Below are 17271 nucleotides of genomic sequence, written 5' to 3'. Positions count from 1 at the left end.
GGCTTGGTTAAAGCTTCAGCATACATCAGCAAGTCCAAAACTTTGTTGTTAAGCAAAGGGAAAGAGAGCTTGCCTTGCTTTGTGGATTATCTTCAAGTGGGAGATGCTGAGGTCTGCCAGGGTTCCCTTCTGGTGGCCTCGCCTTACAGCTTGGCCCTGGAAAGTGAGTGACCGGGTCAGGGTGATACTCTTGCTCCCGGAGCAAGGGAAGGGACAACTCTTTTCTAGGTGCACGACCACAAAGTGACTGATGTGTTGGGTTGCTTGGTGCTGCACATTTGCGCCTTGATTCAGGGGTCCTTTATTAGGGGCCCTGTGATGGGAGCAGGCAGCATGTTCATCACCTTACAGTGGAAAAACTGAGGCATTAACGTGCCTCCTCTCTGAGTAATGCTCTGTATCAGCAAGAGCTGAAAGTGAAGTCCCCAGCTCATTCAGTCACCAAACCATCCTCCTGCCTTTAAATCACGGGTCTGTCTTGACCTTCCCGTACCCCCCTCAGTTGCTGCCTGAGTTGCACAAGTGAGAACAAAGTGACACTTGTTTGCCTCGTCCAAAGCGCTCACTCAAGCAGGTGATTGTCTTGCCTCCTTTTTCAGTCCCAAAACAAAGTGTTGAAAGTGTTGTCCTGGGATGTAAAACATCCCGTGTATTGCCCCGGGACTGGATTTTTGCTTTCCGAGTGCAAGTGGCACTGAAAGGAAAAGAGGTCAAAATTGCAAGATACAGGAGAATAATTCCCAGGTGCTGAAATTAGGAGAAAGATGTGAGCACTCATCCCCTGTGCTCCTCACAGGGCAGGGAGCAAGGGAGCTTTAACAGCTCTAGCTGCAATTGTTAAAGAGCTGATCCTTCATTTGCAACCCTGCCAGAAAAAACTGAGCAAGAGGATGAGAAGTCAATCAAAATCAGTTAAAAACACTTCATTGTTTATTTGGCTTGGGGATGTCGAGAGGCCAGCAGATCTGAGACCGACACGAAACCATATCTTGCAGCAAACACCATAGTTCCCAGCCGTGAACCCCTGTTCACCTCCAAAAGGGAAGTTTCTCCCTTCTGTGTTCAGCAAGGGGGGGTTGGTTTTATTTAATCATGTATATTTTCAGCACATGTGCTGCATCACATTTGCATGAAGATTTGGGGCTTAAACTCCAAAGGGATTTGGACCTCAAAACCCAGGTGCATCCAATACGCAAGCCAAGGAATTGGAAACACGGATTTTGTGCTTAAAATGAAAATATCAAGCCATTAAATTTCCTCTGTTTTGATTTCCCTCTCTCCAATAAGGGATATGACAGCACACACCATCCTCTATGATAAAGGAGGTCGTTCCTAAGGTCTACAAAGCATTTTGAACCCCAAAGTGATATCTAAGCGTCATTTCATTTTATTTGGCCTGCTCTGGTTACTAGTCAAAACGAGAGAAATACAAAAAGATATTGAGTCAGCGATGCTTTTGGGTTTTGTTTAAATTTGAAGCCCCAAAAATGAAATGGAGGGGGGGAATGAGACAGGAACTACAAACTGAAACTAAAAAGGAGACTTGAAGAAGCCGAAGAGAAATGGAAACTCTGAGCGTTTCCGGGGTGTCTTCAGCTGTAACGATCTGAAGGTTGAGCTCACCCCAGAGTGGGAAATCGTACATTTTCATTTAACAAAAAGAGAAGAGCTTTCCTCAGGGGACTGGTGAGTCTGGCCACCTCAAAGGTTTTAGTTTCTAAAATAATACGCATAATACTGGCCTCTTTTAGTTGAGCTTTTTTTTGTGAGGAGAGCTAGACCGCTTTGGAAATAATTTTTCAGGGGAAACTGAGGCTCACAGCTGTAATCTGAGTTGCCACAGGTTATTCATACATGACATTGCTATTCCAAAAAGCTTAAATTTCACAATTTCCAGGCTAGTGCTTTATCCTCCAGGCCATAATGTTTCTCCAGGGTCATCTACTCAGTTGCTCAGGATTTTATGTTGAGAAGAACCAGCTTCTGACCAGAAGTTTAGAAACTTGCCCCATTCACAAAGCAAATGTATTTATTTATTTTCCTCCCCACATGTGGTTTCTGGTTCTCAGCGGCTTATTTCTCTTGAAGAGGTTAAAAGAGCCTCCTGCCAGCTCCATGACACAGAGTTTCAGCGAAGAAGTGACCGAAAACAAGTCTGGGTAAATGTCTTGTTTGGGTGTTTGTAATCTGACTCAGCAGCCCAGACCTTGATTTTTATCTTCTCAAATGAGTGGGTGGGAGGGATGAGTGATAACAGTTCAAAGCGACGCAGTTCCTAGCATCTGGGACTGAAAGGAGGGATGGTACTTTACAGTAAGGGTGTAACATCGTGATGTTATTAATTCAGTCACTTGCCCCATTGCTGTAGCATTTTGCGACCAGGATAGTGGCTCAGTTCGTTCCCATTTCTTACAGGACACTTTGCTTCTTTGGAATATTTTAGGTATTATAGATATACTTCATCCTTCCCTTGTTGACTTTTCTTGTTACACCTGAGGCAAATACAATGAGCGAGTGTAGGTGAAAGCGAACATCGAATGTGAAAAAGATGGTGAAGTAACACGGGTAGGAGTTGAAGAAAAGGAAAAGTTTGGTAAAGTTTGATAAGTTTGGTTGGAAAGATCCCCCTCAGACTTTGAACACAAAAAACTTGTCCTTGCCTTCCCTGAAAGTATAATTCTTTTGTCAAACAAAGAAATTGGAGCGTTTTTCAGGCTTCAGACATCCAAAGAAAAATCTACAATGCCTTTGGGGAATTTAAATGAAAATAAACATGCTTTTTTTTGGCCACATTTAGCTAAACAGGAGAGAGCATTGGGCTTTTTTTTTTTAATTGACACCATTATTAAACCAAGTCCAAACTTCCAAACTGAAGATTTATAAACATTCAAGTTCCTCCCGCTCATTTGATTTAGGCCTTTGAAACTCCAGGCAGGCCAAGGAGGAGGCTGGCTCTGGCAGGCAGGAGCCGCGGCCGCTGTGGTGCTGCCCTGGCCCTGCTGCTCCGCCTGGGCTGCCCCCGGCCTCTCCTGGGAATTAAGGGCCTTTCGGTCATGCTTTGTCTCCTTTGCCACAAATTAGGTTGCCTGGCCGGCTGCTGGCTACCTCCTTGTGCTCGCCACTAATTTGCCTATTACCACTCTGATTCCTGTAATTTTAGGTCCAGCTCTTGCAGCAGCATGAAGGCGTAGGCTTAGGTCCGGTCTTAAATAGTGTATTTACGGCCCACTGCGACTCAAAGCCTTGGGGATTTTTTGAATTTCCAAACTGGGTGCTGAGACAGCTGATACAGGGAGTTAGGGAAGGGAAATAGCCTTAAAACACCCCTAAGGGGGTAAAATGAGAACCACCAGCTAAGACAAACATTGCAGCCTTGCAATGCTCCACTTCGTGGCTGGGAGATGTGGACTCTCAGGATGGAGGGGCTCAGATCTTCAGGCTGCTCTCACATCTTTGGCTCCTCATACTAGTGATGTTGTTGGGCTTCCTTGGCCAACGAGTGGCAACATGCCGCAGCAATAGTCCCTGAGTGTGTTCCCCTTCTTGCTGGCATGGTTAGGCATGATATGGCACTGAGGAATCTCCTCTTTAAGGGTAACAAAAGTCCTTTGGCCTTTGTGAGGCCAAGATGGGCAAACACAATCCCTTGAGTTTCACTACTAGTAGTCTTGTACCTGCTGGAGGTTGAATTATCTGGATCTTGAACAGATCCAGTATGCCTGGATTAGTCCAATATTTGGATGGGAGAGCTTTTGAAGGCCTTAGGTTGGCATAAATTAAATTGGCCTGTTGGCATAAGTCAAGGAGTCACGGCTGAACACCTCAGGTATGCTAGACTAGAGATGATCCTAATATTGTTTTGAAAAACTTCTCTCAGGATCATTGGAGAAGTCCTATAATGAAAAGATTTCTTACCCTTAAACATGGGAGGAGGGAAAAAAAAATCATAGAGAGTTAAAGGGACTTTCCAAATACAGAAAACTTGCAGAGGGAAAGCAAGTCAAGGACCCCAAAATTTCTCAGCGTCACACCGATAGTGTAGTCATGAGAGGACAGCATCTTCCCTTCTCCCAACATGCAGATGCAAAGTGGTTTGGAACCTCACTATAGAAAGTGAAAATGTGAAATGATGTGTTTCTGAAGTGGCTTGGTGCTTAAAAGCTGCAGTCAGAAATGTGAAAGACGGTACCTGCTGCTCCTTCACCTGCTGCAGATGTCATCCTGAGAGTGGGCACATTGGGGGATCTCCTGGGGCTTTCACTACCCGCTACAAAATGGGGAACATCCTCATTCTCTTCATAGGATGAACTGGTTGGTTTTGTGAGAAGCTGAGACCCCCAGAGGGGTGCACAGTATTCAGGAATCAACTTGGATGCCATTAGCTCAGTGTTGGTCACTCCCAGCTCCCACATCTCAAAAAAAAACCCACAAAAAAAACTAATCCCCACCCCCTTCCCAGTTTTCCATACTGCACCCCCTTCCCTTTGACTTTATTGCAGTTCATTGTTATCCCTAACTGGGGAATTCTGATTTAATGGTGTATTGGACAGATTGCGCTTGACATGGTTCCTCTTTCCTTGCGTCCTGTTTCCGTAGAATAATGTAAGATGATCTTTGGCAAGTCCCCTTTTGTTTAAAAGAAAATCCAAACAGGGGAATCAGATTGATTGTTGGCTCCGTGTGCTTTTCTGTTCACTGGAACATCTTCCCATTGTAGTAACATCAAATGTAAAGACTGAGGAACTTGACCCGGCAGGTGCCAACTCTTGGGAATACAAATGTTCAGCTGTAGGAAATATCTCTGTTGCAGCGGCGCTGTGGAAGCAATTAGGTACAGGATAATGGATGGGCTGCAGTAAGATAGGAGGGAATGACTCCACGGAGGTGCTTCATGGTGAGATCATAAACCACAAGAGCGGAGCGTGGATGGGCTCGGTGATGTCAGCCGAAACCTGCGGTGGAATTCGTCTCCTCACAGAGGACTTCTCTCTGGCTCTTGTTGTTGTTGTTGCTGCTTTTAACAGTTCCCAAAGTAGGAGGCCCCGCTGTGGAGTGACTGCAGCAGCGATAAAGTCGGAAATGCTGCTGTGTTTCGGTTTTAGCGAACTTCTGGTTTCTGTTTCCAATGTCACAAAGTATTTTGCATTCACAAAACATTTCTTCCTTTCCGAAGGCTGCAAGCAGGCTGCTTGGATGAGGAAACAGTCGTTCTCTATTAGTAAGGACCACAAGCTCAACTGCTGGAAAAATCAACGCAGCCTTTGCTTTGGGGCACCCGTTACGACACTCTGCATATTACCTATCTACATATGCAGATGCAGTTGTAGAAAAATGGGGAGCCTAAGACAGGCAACATTCATTTTGCTCAGTGGCTGCAAGCAGAGGAATGATCATGCGTGAAAACATTCAACCTGCACAGTTTTGCTCTGTTGTAGAGTCAGGCTGCAACGGAAAAACATAAGTGTGAATCAGAAGGTGCTGTCTTCAGGCAGGATCATCTCTTCTCCTCTGTGTTTGTGAAGGACTCAGGTGTAGGCACACGGTTAATGGAAGGGCTCTTTCCCTAATGGTCCGTGCAGCAACACCTTTCCTTCTGGGAAGCACCTGGGGCTTCTCTGTGCTCGCACGCAACCCCTGCTGCCTCAGAAAGAGGAGGTCTGCTCTTCCTCCCTGGTTGCCTTTCCCAGCAGGGGCTTCCCCACCATGATCTCATGGAGCTCTAATGGTAATTATCATCGTCTCATCGCTCAGTGGTGTCTGCCTTGAGATGAACCAGCCGCATGGCTTTTGATACCTATCTCAGTGCGAGGCACGTGTTTTCACGCACACGCTTCTGTGCTACCCGCAGTTTGCACTCTGCAGACGAACCCAGGCTGAATTCTGCTCCCGTTTCTTGGAGGTAAATACATGCAAAACTAGGTAAGAGGACTGGAACGCAATTAAATTCCTTATCACTGCATGCACCAGCCTTTGCACGTGTATGTAATGTCTCATTGCAAATTAAAAAAAAAAAAGAAAGAAAAAGCAGTAAAAGGTATTGAAAAAGCAGTTTTCTTACCCCTTTTTCATTCTGCTGAGTAAATGGCTTAGTAGTTGTCCTGTTTAGAAAACTATTTTTCAAGTTAATCCATTTTATTTTAATCTTGAGGTTTTCATTTCAGCTTGAAAAACAAACATAACTTCTGTTACTCCCACAGCTCCACTCCCAGACTTTCTCCCCAGCCTGGCACAAATGTTTAGTGATGGTGAGCCATGCAGTTTCTTGAGCTACCCTTTTTTCTTTTTCCTTTTTAAAAAAACCCAATCTCTGTGCTTAGCACCTTGCAGGGCTGAAAACTTTTCTGTGTCTAGAGAAGCAGCATGGAAATAACCAGGTGTTTGGAGATCATTTTGCTTTTTCGCTTCTGGTTTCCTTCTTTTCTTTTCTTTTTTCTTTCCTTTCCTCTGGTTTTGCAGGGTCGGGAGCTTTAGAAATCAGTGTGCATCAAAACCAGGACAGACCTGCAACTCCCCCAACACCCAGTCACATCTCTCCTTGCTCTTCTGCTTGTGCTGAAGTATAAAAAAATAAAGTGATTTGGAAAGTTAAGGAGAACCTCAGCCCAGCAGCACAGCTGTGCTCTGAAGAATCTAGGGTTTTTTCTCCAGCCTGGTTGAGGAGATGAGGATCTCTTTTTGCCTCCTCCGGCTGGAGGTTTCTCAGTGGGAAGTTCCTTGCTGGAGTATGGTGCCTCCTTGCCAGGGGAGCAGCACATGAGCTGATCTCTCTGAACAGGTTAAATAAACAGGACTGTGTTTGGGTTAATTGTCACTGGTTCTGCTGCTCTCCATTACTGATCTATCTGGGAGCCTGGCCAAGGAGCAGATGCGAGAGACAGCATCATCACCTCCCTCCTCGTCCTCATTGTGTCTGGCTTTATCCTTCTTCTTCTTCTTCTTCGCCCCCCACCCCTTTTTCTCCCCCCCCTCTAATTTTTTTTTTCCCTTTGGCTGAGCAAATAGGCCAGATGGTAGTGAGGGGAACAGACAACAAGTGAGCCATGGCATATGGGCAGCCTGTTTAATTTCGACTCCTGTTGGGAAGTAGTTTGCAGGGAGATAAGTTACAAAAGCAGAAGAGGAGGAGGAGTGCGTGTTGGAGGGGAGGGACAGGAGGAAGGGGCGACCCCTTTTGGGATCAAGCAGTCCAGCTGAGGGAGTCCGGGGCGCAGGGGACCAAAGCCCTGGCCGCATTCCTGACACAAAGCAGTAAATTAGCTGTTTCCGTGTCAGTTTGTGTAGGAAGTCTTGTCGGCTGCACACGGGGAGGAAAGATGGAGATGTCTGCCCTCAAAAGAGGAGGAGGAGGAGGATGTGTCTCCGATTTCCCGCTCGCCCACCCTCCTCCAGGCAAGCTCCAGCCAGGCTTAGGAGGAGGGATGAGGAGAAGTTTGCCCAGCTGCAGGAGAGGAATCATGTTGCCCATGATGATTTTTATCTGTGCATATGATTGTGTATGTTTTGCTCATACATTGCTATGGGTATCGACATGAGGTCATCCACGGTAGACTTCTTTGAAGCAAAAGGCATGAGTTTTAAAGTTTTGTTACAAAACTAAGTAAAAAGTTGACGCAAAACAAAATGAAAGGCAGCTTAGTAATAATGTAGTTTACAGCTACTGGCTTCCCCCCTCCCTTTTCTTTTCACACTCATTTTTCTCTCTTCTGTTTTGCTTTTTGGATTCAATATGTTAGCTATCAACTTCTTGCTATCTATTCACATCATTCATGCATTTTGGATTTTGCTGACTGAGACCAAAGTGGGTCTTGCCTTGAATGTGTCTTAGTGATTTAGGGACAAAATTAGAGTTAATTGCACTAAATTATATAGATGTGAGGCTTCCTGGCTTCATTTTGATGAACTGGGACTTTAGGAGATTGGGGGGGGTAGGTGTACTTTTCTTAGTCTTTATAAATGTGTTGATTTTACCTCAGAACTTCATTGAAATGTAGTTGATGCTCAATGAGGTTTGGGGTTCCCTGGTACCGGTACTCACCTCCTTCACCCCAGAGGCATTTTTAAAAATATCTCATTTTGGCCAACAACATCCGAATTTTTTTCTATTTGCTCCTCTTTGATGGGAACAAGCATGGAATCCCAATACAATTATCACCCACATGGACCGTTCAGAGCTCTGTGAATATTATCAGCATCCTGGCCAGCGGAGTGGGACTCCTACTCGACGCGCCCGTGGATGGGATTCAGCTGTGAGCTCCATGCTTGTGCTTGGCAGGGTGGGAAAACTCTACAAACCAATTAGCTCTGGAAATCTCAAGCCCTGTTGGCAGGATGCAGACGATCCTGGACTGCAGTTGTGCTCTACACCTGCACAAAGAACTTTTTATACAACATTAATTCTGCAGAGAAGGTTTTATTCACCAGAGAGTCTGTGGAGAAATGATTATGCATCGCTGGCTTGGTGGAGCAGAATTTTAACTTCCAGCTCAGGCATTCCTCCACTGATTAATTTTAACATGAAATAGAAACACAAGCCTGTGATTTATTGGTGAAATATTTAAGATAGATTGTTAAATTATTCAAATAGCAGAGTTTAAAGCAGGCAAGCAAGCAAAAAAAAAAAAAAAAAAAGGCAGCTCATCCAAATAAGAGCTCGGTTTTCCTGAATTTGAAAAACATACATTTGGACTCGCTAGATATCTGAAACAAAAAGTGTTATTTCAGTGCAAAGAAAAACATATTTTAAAATGAAAGTTTTCAACCTTATTATCTTCCCAACAAACTTAACCTTGAATCTTTCTCCATCTGATCCCCGCAGACTCTGTCTCATCTGCAGTGCTAGGAATTGTTGCAGCCCTCCATCTTTTCCTACCACTCAACTACCACATCTTTGGTCACTCGCCCAACCTGGCTGCAGTTTTCCTCTTTCTACGAATGCTAATTGAGAGGCTTTTTGTCTTACTGTTGATCAACCAGGCGGGGATCTCTCCAGTCTTCCTACCTGGGGTTTGAATATCACCTCATCTTGCAAGTAGAGTTGATCTTCCATCTTACCTCGTGCTGGAGAAAAAGCCTGTTGAATCTGCTATACTTGTCTTTGCCCAGTTGCCCTCTGATATCTGGATAACATGCTCACAAGGTAAAACTAGAGCTGTCTTCTCAGAGGAGGAGATAGGGATCGTGCTCATAGTCTCGAAGGACTCCAGAGTTGTGGCAATAGTAGGTAGGCTCAGTGAAGTAAAGGATGAGTAAAGAATAAAGTTTTTTTTGTGGATCCTTAATGCTAAATTCCCTATTTTTTGAGAATAAAATATGTTGAAATTGCTGCGTCCTAGGGAACCTTTACTCTTGTTTTCAGTTTCTGTGCACCTAAGTTTCTCCAAATTTGAGGAAGGTTACTAGCTCCCACAGCCATACCTGTTCTGAACATAAGATCAGTGTGACGCTTTAAAAGCAAAGTTCATTGGACTTTGACACGTCTTCAGTTAAAATGCATGGGAAATGTGCATCAAAATCTGTAGATGGCTTTGAAAAATTCAGCCCTTTTTCTTCATCTACTTCCATGTCAGCACAAAAAAGAAGCATTTTTCAAGTCTGACCTCCTCTAGCAAGCACTCCGTCTTGGGCTGTGCAGCTGAGGAGGAGAAAACTTGCAAGGTCTGACTCTTTCAAACATGTGGCAGCTGAAAAGAAGATAATTAGGACAGGCAAATCCAAACAGTACTTTTGCAAATGGTATTTATCTTTGTGTGTGTGTGTGTGTGTGTGTGTGTGTCTATATTCTACTTCTCCACCTGCCTTCAAAGGGAAGCTGATAAAAAGGATTTGCTTGGCCTTTTTGTTGCTGTAGGGGGAAGGGTGCCATTTGTGTGTGGTGCTACAAGACAGATGCTGCAGGTGAAACTACCCCAGAGGGGACAATCCTACCCGGAGGGGGCAACTCCTGGGATCGAAGCACTTCTTTTTCTCCTCTTTGTGGGTTTGTTGTGCTGTGGGACCAGGTCCTTTATGGCATGTAGGAGCGGGCAAGGGTTTATGGAGCAATCAACTCCAGCAGCAGCAGCGGCAATCGCATAATGCTTCAGCCTTTTGTAATAGATTTTGTGTGTGTGTGAGCTGAAAGTATGGCCAGGAGGGAAGGCGATGTGAAACGTTGGGCTTTTTTTTTTTACTTGGAAAGAGCCTGTCTGAGTTCTTTTATGCTTTCAGGCTCAGGGATGAGAGAGAGCGTGCGTATGTGCGAGGGCGTGCGCACGTCTGTGCCCATACAGTCGCTCAAGTGGGAAAAAACCCCGTTTGTGGTTCACACAGGAGGAATTTCTGATGGAGACAACAGTGCTAAGCAGAAAGGCACATCCTGATCTCTAGCAAGTGAAGGGCATGCTCACGCACACACGCACACACACATACTCTCCGGGCGCTCTGCATAATACGTGCAAAGCGCTGCCCTTTAATGAACGTAACCTATGGTGGCTGGGATGCAGCCGGCCAGACCTCGCCATTAATAAACTGGGAACATTCTTCTCCTTTTTAGTCCCTTTCAATGCCAGCCCTGCGGTTTGATCTCCCTTGAATGCTGCTCCCCCTCATTTGGGGCTCCAATTCTGAGAAGATTTGGCGCATTGTTTGAGGTCGCAGGATGTCGGATTGATTTCGAAGCTTTTGTATTGACTCCGGGCTCCTGAATGAAGCTGTCATGTGTGTCTGTGGTTGGCTAGCAGGCTGTCCGGCTGCAAGCTGTGCCTTCCTTTGTTGTTTAGGCCTCATTGAGCTGAGGGAAGAGGCTCATTTCAGGGTGATTTACCACCACCCAAACACCAGCTGTCTGTTGTACTGCCGCTTGCCTCCACCTTGGATTCAGTTCTCGTTTCCCTTCATTTCCCCCCTTTTCCTCTCCCACTCTACCACTGTAGGCACTTGGGCACCGGTTCTTCAAGACGCATGGATCACCCTGACAGAACAGCATAAAAAAACATAAACACCGAATACATTGTTCTTCCCAATGTCATTTATGCACCCGTGGGGATTTTTTTTTAGGGTTCACTGTTGCAGTGCTATACGCATGTTTTCTTCTTGGTGAAAGACTGAACTATATCCCTAGGGGAAAAAAAAAAAAAACAATAAAAACACCATGTTCTTCTTGGTTTGTTACTAAGTAGCCCATAGTGAAAAACAGTAATGATTTTATTTAAAAATCACTATTAAGCTCAGTGGCAGGACAGCAGACTGAATCGCACAGCCTGCCTGGTGCATGATGTCAGGGGAGGTGGCTGCAAATGTGCTCTCCAGTCCTGGAAATGTTGGGATATTTGGATGGATGGAGAAGGAGCCAGAGAAGGATGGCATCACCTCCCTACACACTTGTCATTCCTAAGCAGGCACAATCTCTGTGTTTATGTGGGTATCATGCTGGAGAGCTATGTTGGTGGCGTAAGACGGGAGAGGAAGAAAAGGGAAGAGGCTGTGAAGCGCTGCTCAGCTTAGCTTCACAGAGCTCTTTCAGAAAAGTATTTCTCCATGAAGAGCCAGGCTGCTTCAGCAGCTGAAATACTGATAAACACCTTGGAAAGGCCATGCTGGAAGCTGTGCTCTTCCCCAGGTTGCCATGGGCCAAGGCTCAGTTATCCTTTCTGCACCTCACGTTTTCGTCTGTTGGTGGGGGATATTTTGAGGGTATTGCAAGGCAGGAGAGATGGAGAGAGCTTGAACAGCTGAAATCCAGGGATGGGTTTGGCCAGTGGGACCTTCCAGGGGCCAAGTGGAGGCGGGTTGCGGCAGCTCCTTGGGGGTGAGGCTACTGCCAGTATTTTTGATGGCTGTTGCTCAAAACCAAGCAAGGCTGATGGGGACCGAGCAGGTCAGAGCCCAGCTGGACCTGCCAGCGGCTGCAAGGTGCATGGCACGGTGCTGCTAAGCCGAGCCCACATCTCGAGCCGATCTTTCCAGCCGCAGACTTGGGAGAGCAGGAGGAAGACGGGATCCCCTGGTTAATCCCAGCCAGCTCCTCCAGAGCACGGAGCCTGGCAGCTCCACGGAGGCCCGCCGGTGCCATGTGCGTCACGTCTGACTCTTTTAAACAGGGCTGGCAGCTCTCTGAGCAACGCGCAGCACCGGGGCTGACCGCAGCCTCCGGGGCTGCCCCGGCGGTGGTGATTTGTGTGTGCCTCCGCGCCTCCCCCCAGAGCCGCTGGCGTGAAGTGAGTTGTGACCGGCCCTCATTTGACTTCTGGGTGATGCAGTTTGGTGTTTCTCGACCACAGGCTGTTAAAACTGGTGACTGATCAGCTCCTGTCACCCGTGTAGCTGAGATAATTAAGCCTGTTACTATTACTACTGTCATTTTTCTTCTTTTTCTGCAAACTTTGGCCAACTGCTGGAGCCCGTGGTACAAGGAGGAGGGTGAGGCCAGCGAGACTCCCTGTAAGAGGTGGGATAACGGGACCTATGTGCTTTGCTTTTCAGTGCTCGCTGAGGAGCCTCCTTGCTCTTTGCCTTGGGAAGGGGGATGTCTGACGATGGGTGGGAGCCAGTAGAAGGCAAAGCAAGCTCCTCTGTTGGAAATGCTTGTGCCTACCTACTTCTAAACCAGAGCATCACATCAAGAGCAGGCGGCACAAGAGCATTTAGTAGCAATACATCCGTGAGCTTTCAAGACCACTGTGCTCCTCCCCAGTCCTGTTATTAAAAGGCCACGTAACATGGAAATGATGCTCCATAAATTAGGTCCAAACATCTCTAGTACTCAGTGAGATGAGGCTCCTCTCTCTGCAGTGTTTTTCTCTCCCTCCCCTGCAAGCATCTGGCACTGCTGGATGGAGGAGGGAGGGATATATTAGGGGGCAACAACCACAGCAGGATAGCCCCAGCGAGGTGTTTTAATTTCTTAACAAACTCCTTGGGCACTAGAAACTGCAAAATAACATACAGATAAACAAACAAAAACTCACTGACCCTTAGCACCCTGGAGGGCTCTGTTTCAGATCGCTGAATAAAAGCTGAAGTTGCATATGCATGTTTAATGTAACACAAGGCGTGTGCTGCGGAAAAGCGTGCTTTCTTCTAATCTGGTTCCAGACAGAAGCATCCAAACAGAAGCCCCTTTCCCTATCCCCACTGAACTGCTTGGTGTATGTGAGGAAACCCCTGAATGACAAGGCCTCCATCTGCTCTTGAACGGAGTTGCGACTGGCTGCAAATGTTGCCCATATGCTTTTTTTTTTTTTTTTGCCTTTCAACTTAGCTGCCTAATGTTAGACACCTATCCCCAAATTAAGCATCTGCTCAGAGTAGGCTTTCTAAAAAAAGGTGGAGGTAGTAGCTAATTCAGGCAATGCACATTAGGAGAGGTGCATCTGCAGTTGGAAAAGAGATGGGATTATTCATCCAGTGCATGGCTTTCGTTTGCCTTTTTAGGGAAGGGAAATTCTTGTACTGTCAGGGAAAAAGAAAAAACTATCAAGTTTTGGATTCATATTTCCCCTCTGCTCTTGATTTTCCAGGTGATTATGGGCAACACCTTGCAATTTCTCTCTGTTAAATAAAGCTGGTGATACTTCCAGCCAGACAGGAGAACATGGCCATGGTTTGCCAGGAGCTCAGGCTGCATGACAGTATGTCCTAGAAGCCAGAGAAGGGTCTAAAAATGGGAGTTTTTCCTTGGTTTGTGGTGTAAAAAGGGCTGGAGTAACTTTTTCAACATAATGACTTTGCAGTGGATACTGGGACAAGTTGACCATCAGCAAGTCACGTATGGATCCAGTTTCCTAAACACCGGTGTATGTTGCTGCTATAGGTACCTTAAGGTATCCTGGCTGTCCATCAGCTGCCTGTTAGGAAATATGTGGGACTCCCTTAGGTCCTTTTTTTATCTCTAACTTGTATCAGATACTCTGGGGTGTCTAAAAAGTCTCCTTCGGTTAGACAAATAAGTCTTTGTGCCTCAGTTTCCTATCTCTGACGTAATAACTTAATGCAATTGCTTTAAATTTAGCTTAGTCACGTCTTTCTGGGGAACAGTTTTAGAATTTAAGAGATTACAGACTAATTGCTGAAGGACTGTAGTAATGGGGCAAGAGCAAAATACCTTTGATAGATGGGAGTTGCAGGCAAAGGATGGCAGTTGCAAGTAGTCCCGTGAAAACCTTGAAGTTTGACAGGTTGCAATCAGCAGCCCAAACATTGAGCGTTTTGGTTAGGTATCAGGTATAGGTACAGCCTTTTCAGCGTCTTTTTTTTTTTCCAGCGTCTCTTTTGGAAAGAGGAGAAAAGATAATTCTTGCACATTATCTGACCTTGCTGGGACTTATGAGATGCTGGGGTCACCAAGTAAGAGACCTCACCACACCTGGTAGGTTGCAGGCTCTCCCGAGGTGACCAGAAGTTTATCTGCCTGTTTATAATTCCTGCCACCAAGGGTCATCTCTCTGCTGTGCCCTGACATTGAGCAATGGCTGCAATTCCTTTTAATCGTGCCCTTTCCCTTCCTCATCATTTAGGGCAGAGCGCTTCCACTTGGCTAAACTCATTAACTGCTTTAATGTTGAGGTTTCCTTTTCCATATAAATTCATCCAGCTGAAATCTCATGACTCTCCATGGATGCACGCGAGCAGATTCTCCCTCTGTTGCCCAGCAGATGCTGAGAGTGTTTATTTTTCAGCTGCGGACAGTAAAAGTCTGAAAAAAGGCAATGTCTGTGTGTGTGTGTCTATGGGAAAGCAAGTAATTGTGATGGGTTTGTGGGGACTCAGTCAGCTGTGTTACTGTTTGAGCTCAAGGAGCATTTTGACCAAACCTGGAATCCCAGCCCCTTTCTGCCATGGTGATTTATCAAGACGCCCAGGTCTGATAAGCTCCAAAAATGCTTTGGTGAAGATCCAAAGCGACTCAAATAATTCCCGGAAAAGAATCAGGTTAACGTGAGGGACCTTGCTGCTCGGATCACGTTCAGCCAACTTGATGGGTTGTCAATGAAAAGAAGGTGGTTGAGCTCAGCTTATTTCCCAAACTGTTGCTGTAGGCAAAAGGAGGGAGAGATGACCCTGTTTCTCTGGAAATCTCTGTTGGCCCTAGCGTGTTATCGATGCTGCAGGGTCTGCGTGAGCAAACTCCAGTACTGAGTGAGGGTGGGCTGTTGAATCCCTGGCAAGGACTTGGCAGTGGTTATATGGATCAGTTGTCCAAATGTGGACAACTCACACCTGTAGACTTTGTTTCACCAAATCTAGCTACACTAGAAGCAAGTAAGCACTAACTTGGTAATGGTGAACAGAAATGCTGGTGTATGAGCTTTACCTCAAGTCACTCCAGTTTGGTAATTGTACTCCCTGAGTGTGGTAGACTTGTTCTTGTTCATGTATGTGTATGAAAACATTGGGTTAAAATAACCTGTTCCTTTTCAGTTTGGCTTGCCCGAATTCCCACTGTGTTTTTCTGCCCACCTTGCTTTCCTTCTGCTCCTGTCCATGTGACATCCCTGATTCTGTGATATTTGGCCTTTGGGGAAGTCTCCCTGGCAGTTTGGGAGCTACCCCTCTGTGGAAGGGTATCTCCCAGCAATGCAGGATGAGTCCACAGGCTTCCCTAATGCCCTTTCTTCCCCTGCTTCTGGTCATAAATACAAGCCTCTTGGTCTTTGGTGGTTCAGATTGTGCTGATGTTTTTCTTGCCTTGTCTCTTGTAGGGAAAAGTCATTGGAGATGCAAAACTGCTCATGAGTTGTGGTTGCAGAAAAGGGAAAAATGCTCAAGTGAAAGACTCAGATCAGGTCAGTCAATATGTACCTTAACTGGTGGAAATAAAAGAATGTGTTAACACCCGATTGATTTGAACTGTGCTGTTGCATATCGGGGTTCCTGGACACAAACAGAATCTTTGGTGTGGCTGAAAATGATACAGCGTTAATGTTTTTGTATTTGTTATTCGTAGAAAAACCCTCGAGCAAGATCAGCGATTCATTGCAGTAGGAGCTGTTAATGCCCTAGCCTGACTTATTCCCATCTGGTTTATTTATTCATGAATTCTGTTCCTTTATAAAAATCCACTCCAGGCAATGTCTTTCTTAAAGAATATTGCACTTCCTTGCCGGCTAAATGCATGCAACCTTTGGTCTCGTACTGTAGCTGCCTGGATGGGCGATAGTTACAGAGAAACGTGCCATTCGTTGCATGCTTTTGTTCTGAAGTGACACCATAACAAGAACATTCTTTACTGAGGTTCCCCATGATAGACATGTAAAAACTTGTTCACAAACCGATGGCCAGGTTTCAATATTCATTACTTGGAATGAATGGCCCCTTATTCTAAAATTGGTCAAACTGACGTCAGTGGGACCACTTCTAGGGTTCAGTAATTGCAAGCGAGGTGGACTGCGCTCTGAACGACAGCCAGCTGGTGGTCTTTTCCTACCTCCTACCATTTTGCACTTATTCAGACCAGCCGAGTTTGTCCCTGTCAAAATTTTCAGCTATTATGGCCTTCTGGCGTTGTAGCTAAAGAGAAGTTCAAATCCTGAGATCATTCGTTCCAAAGATGGAACAAAATTTGTTTTGAGCAGAAACGTGTTATAAATATTGGGTCATCCAATGTTAAATGTGGTAGAGTGAAGCAGTTGATCTCAAATATCAAATAACTTTGCTCTTTAATGTACCTTGTGAACAACCTGTGACCAGGTATAGACCCGAAGGAGATTCAATGTCCGCAAAGCTCCAGGAACTCCTGATAATTTACTGATGGGAAAAGAGATGAATTCTCAGGAGGAAAAATGTTTTTCATTTTCAACATGCATGTTCATCAACCCTAATTAGTAACGATGTCTCTGAGCCTTGTTTTGTTAATGTCTGAAAAGATCTGACAACAGATCTTTCTATCCTGCGGTGGGCTCTGTTATGAGGAATGTTGGTCACATTTATAAATGCTTTGTAGGATTGAGTCCTTCACTGATGTTGGGTTTTTTTCTTTAATTAGTATTTTCAAAATAACAAATTCATTGTCATGAGCTGTACTATCAATTCACCATCGAGACAAGAATTCATATTACTTTTCTTTAAAGAATATCTTCCCATTCTCTCAAATAGAAGATTAATTTTCTCATGTTGAGGTTCTAACACACCAGGAGAAAATTAATTTAGAAACGAAACACAAAATTTGTAAAATTTTAGTCTTTTGTATTTTGATGTACTCTGGTTGAATCACTCTTGATTTACAACAGGACTAGAGCAGGGTCAGACCACTTGTAGTAGAGATTAAAAAAGAAATGGGAACATCTTGATTGCAGA

The 17271-nt window shown here is 45.3% G+C and overlaps 1 protein-coding gene across 3 annotated transcripts in view; it reads left to right on the top strand.

Moving 5' to 3' along the window:
- The window catches only part of LOC143172282 (SET-binding protein-like), a 260552-nt gene that overhangs the window by 34882 nt on the left and 208399 nt on the right, over positions 1–17271 (top strand). For 2 of the 3 annotated variants that reach the window (XM_076361523.1, XM_076361522.1), the window contains exon 3: positions 15678–15761. The exons of the other annotated variant lie outside the window; for it this stretch is intronic. In XM_076361523.1, coding sequence (XP_076217638.1) covers positions 15678–15761 — 84 coding nt within the window. The remainder of the gene's footprint in view (positions 1–15677; positions 15762–17271) is intronic. 3 annotated transcript variants of the gene reach the window in all.

Source organism: Aptenodytes patagonicus, chromosome W (genome assembly GCF_965638725.1).
Source record: "Aptenodytes patagonicus chromosome W, bAptPat1.pri.cur, whole genome shotgun sequence".
NCBI classification, from domain to species: Eukaryota; Metazoa; Chordata; class Aves; order Sphenisciformes; family Spheniscidae; genus Aptenodytes; species Aptenodytes patagonicus.
This window is presented reverse-complemented; position numbering and strand designations above follow the sequence as displayed.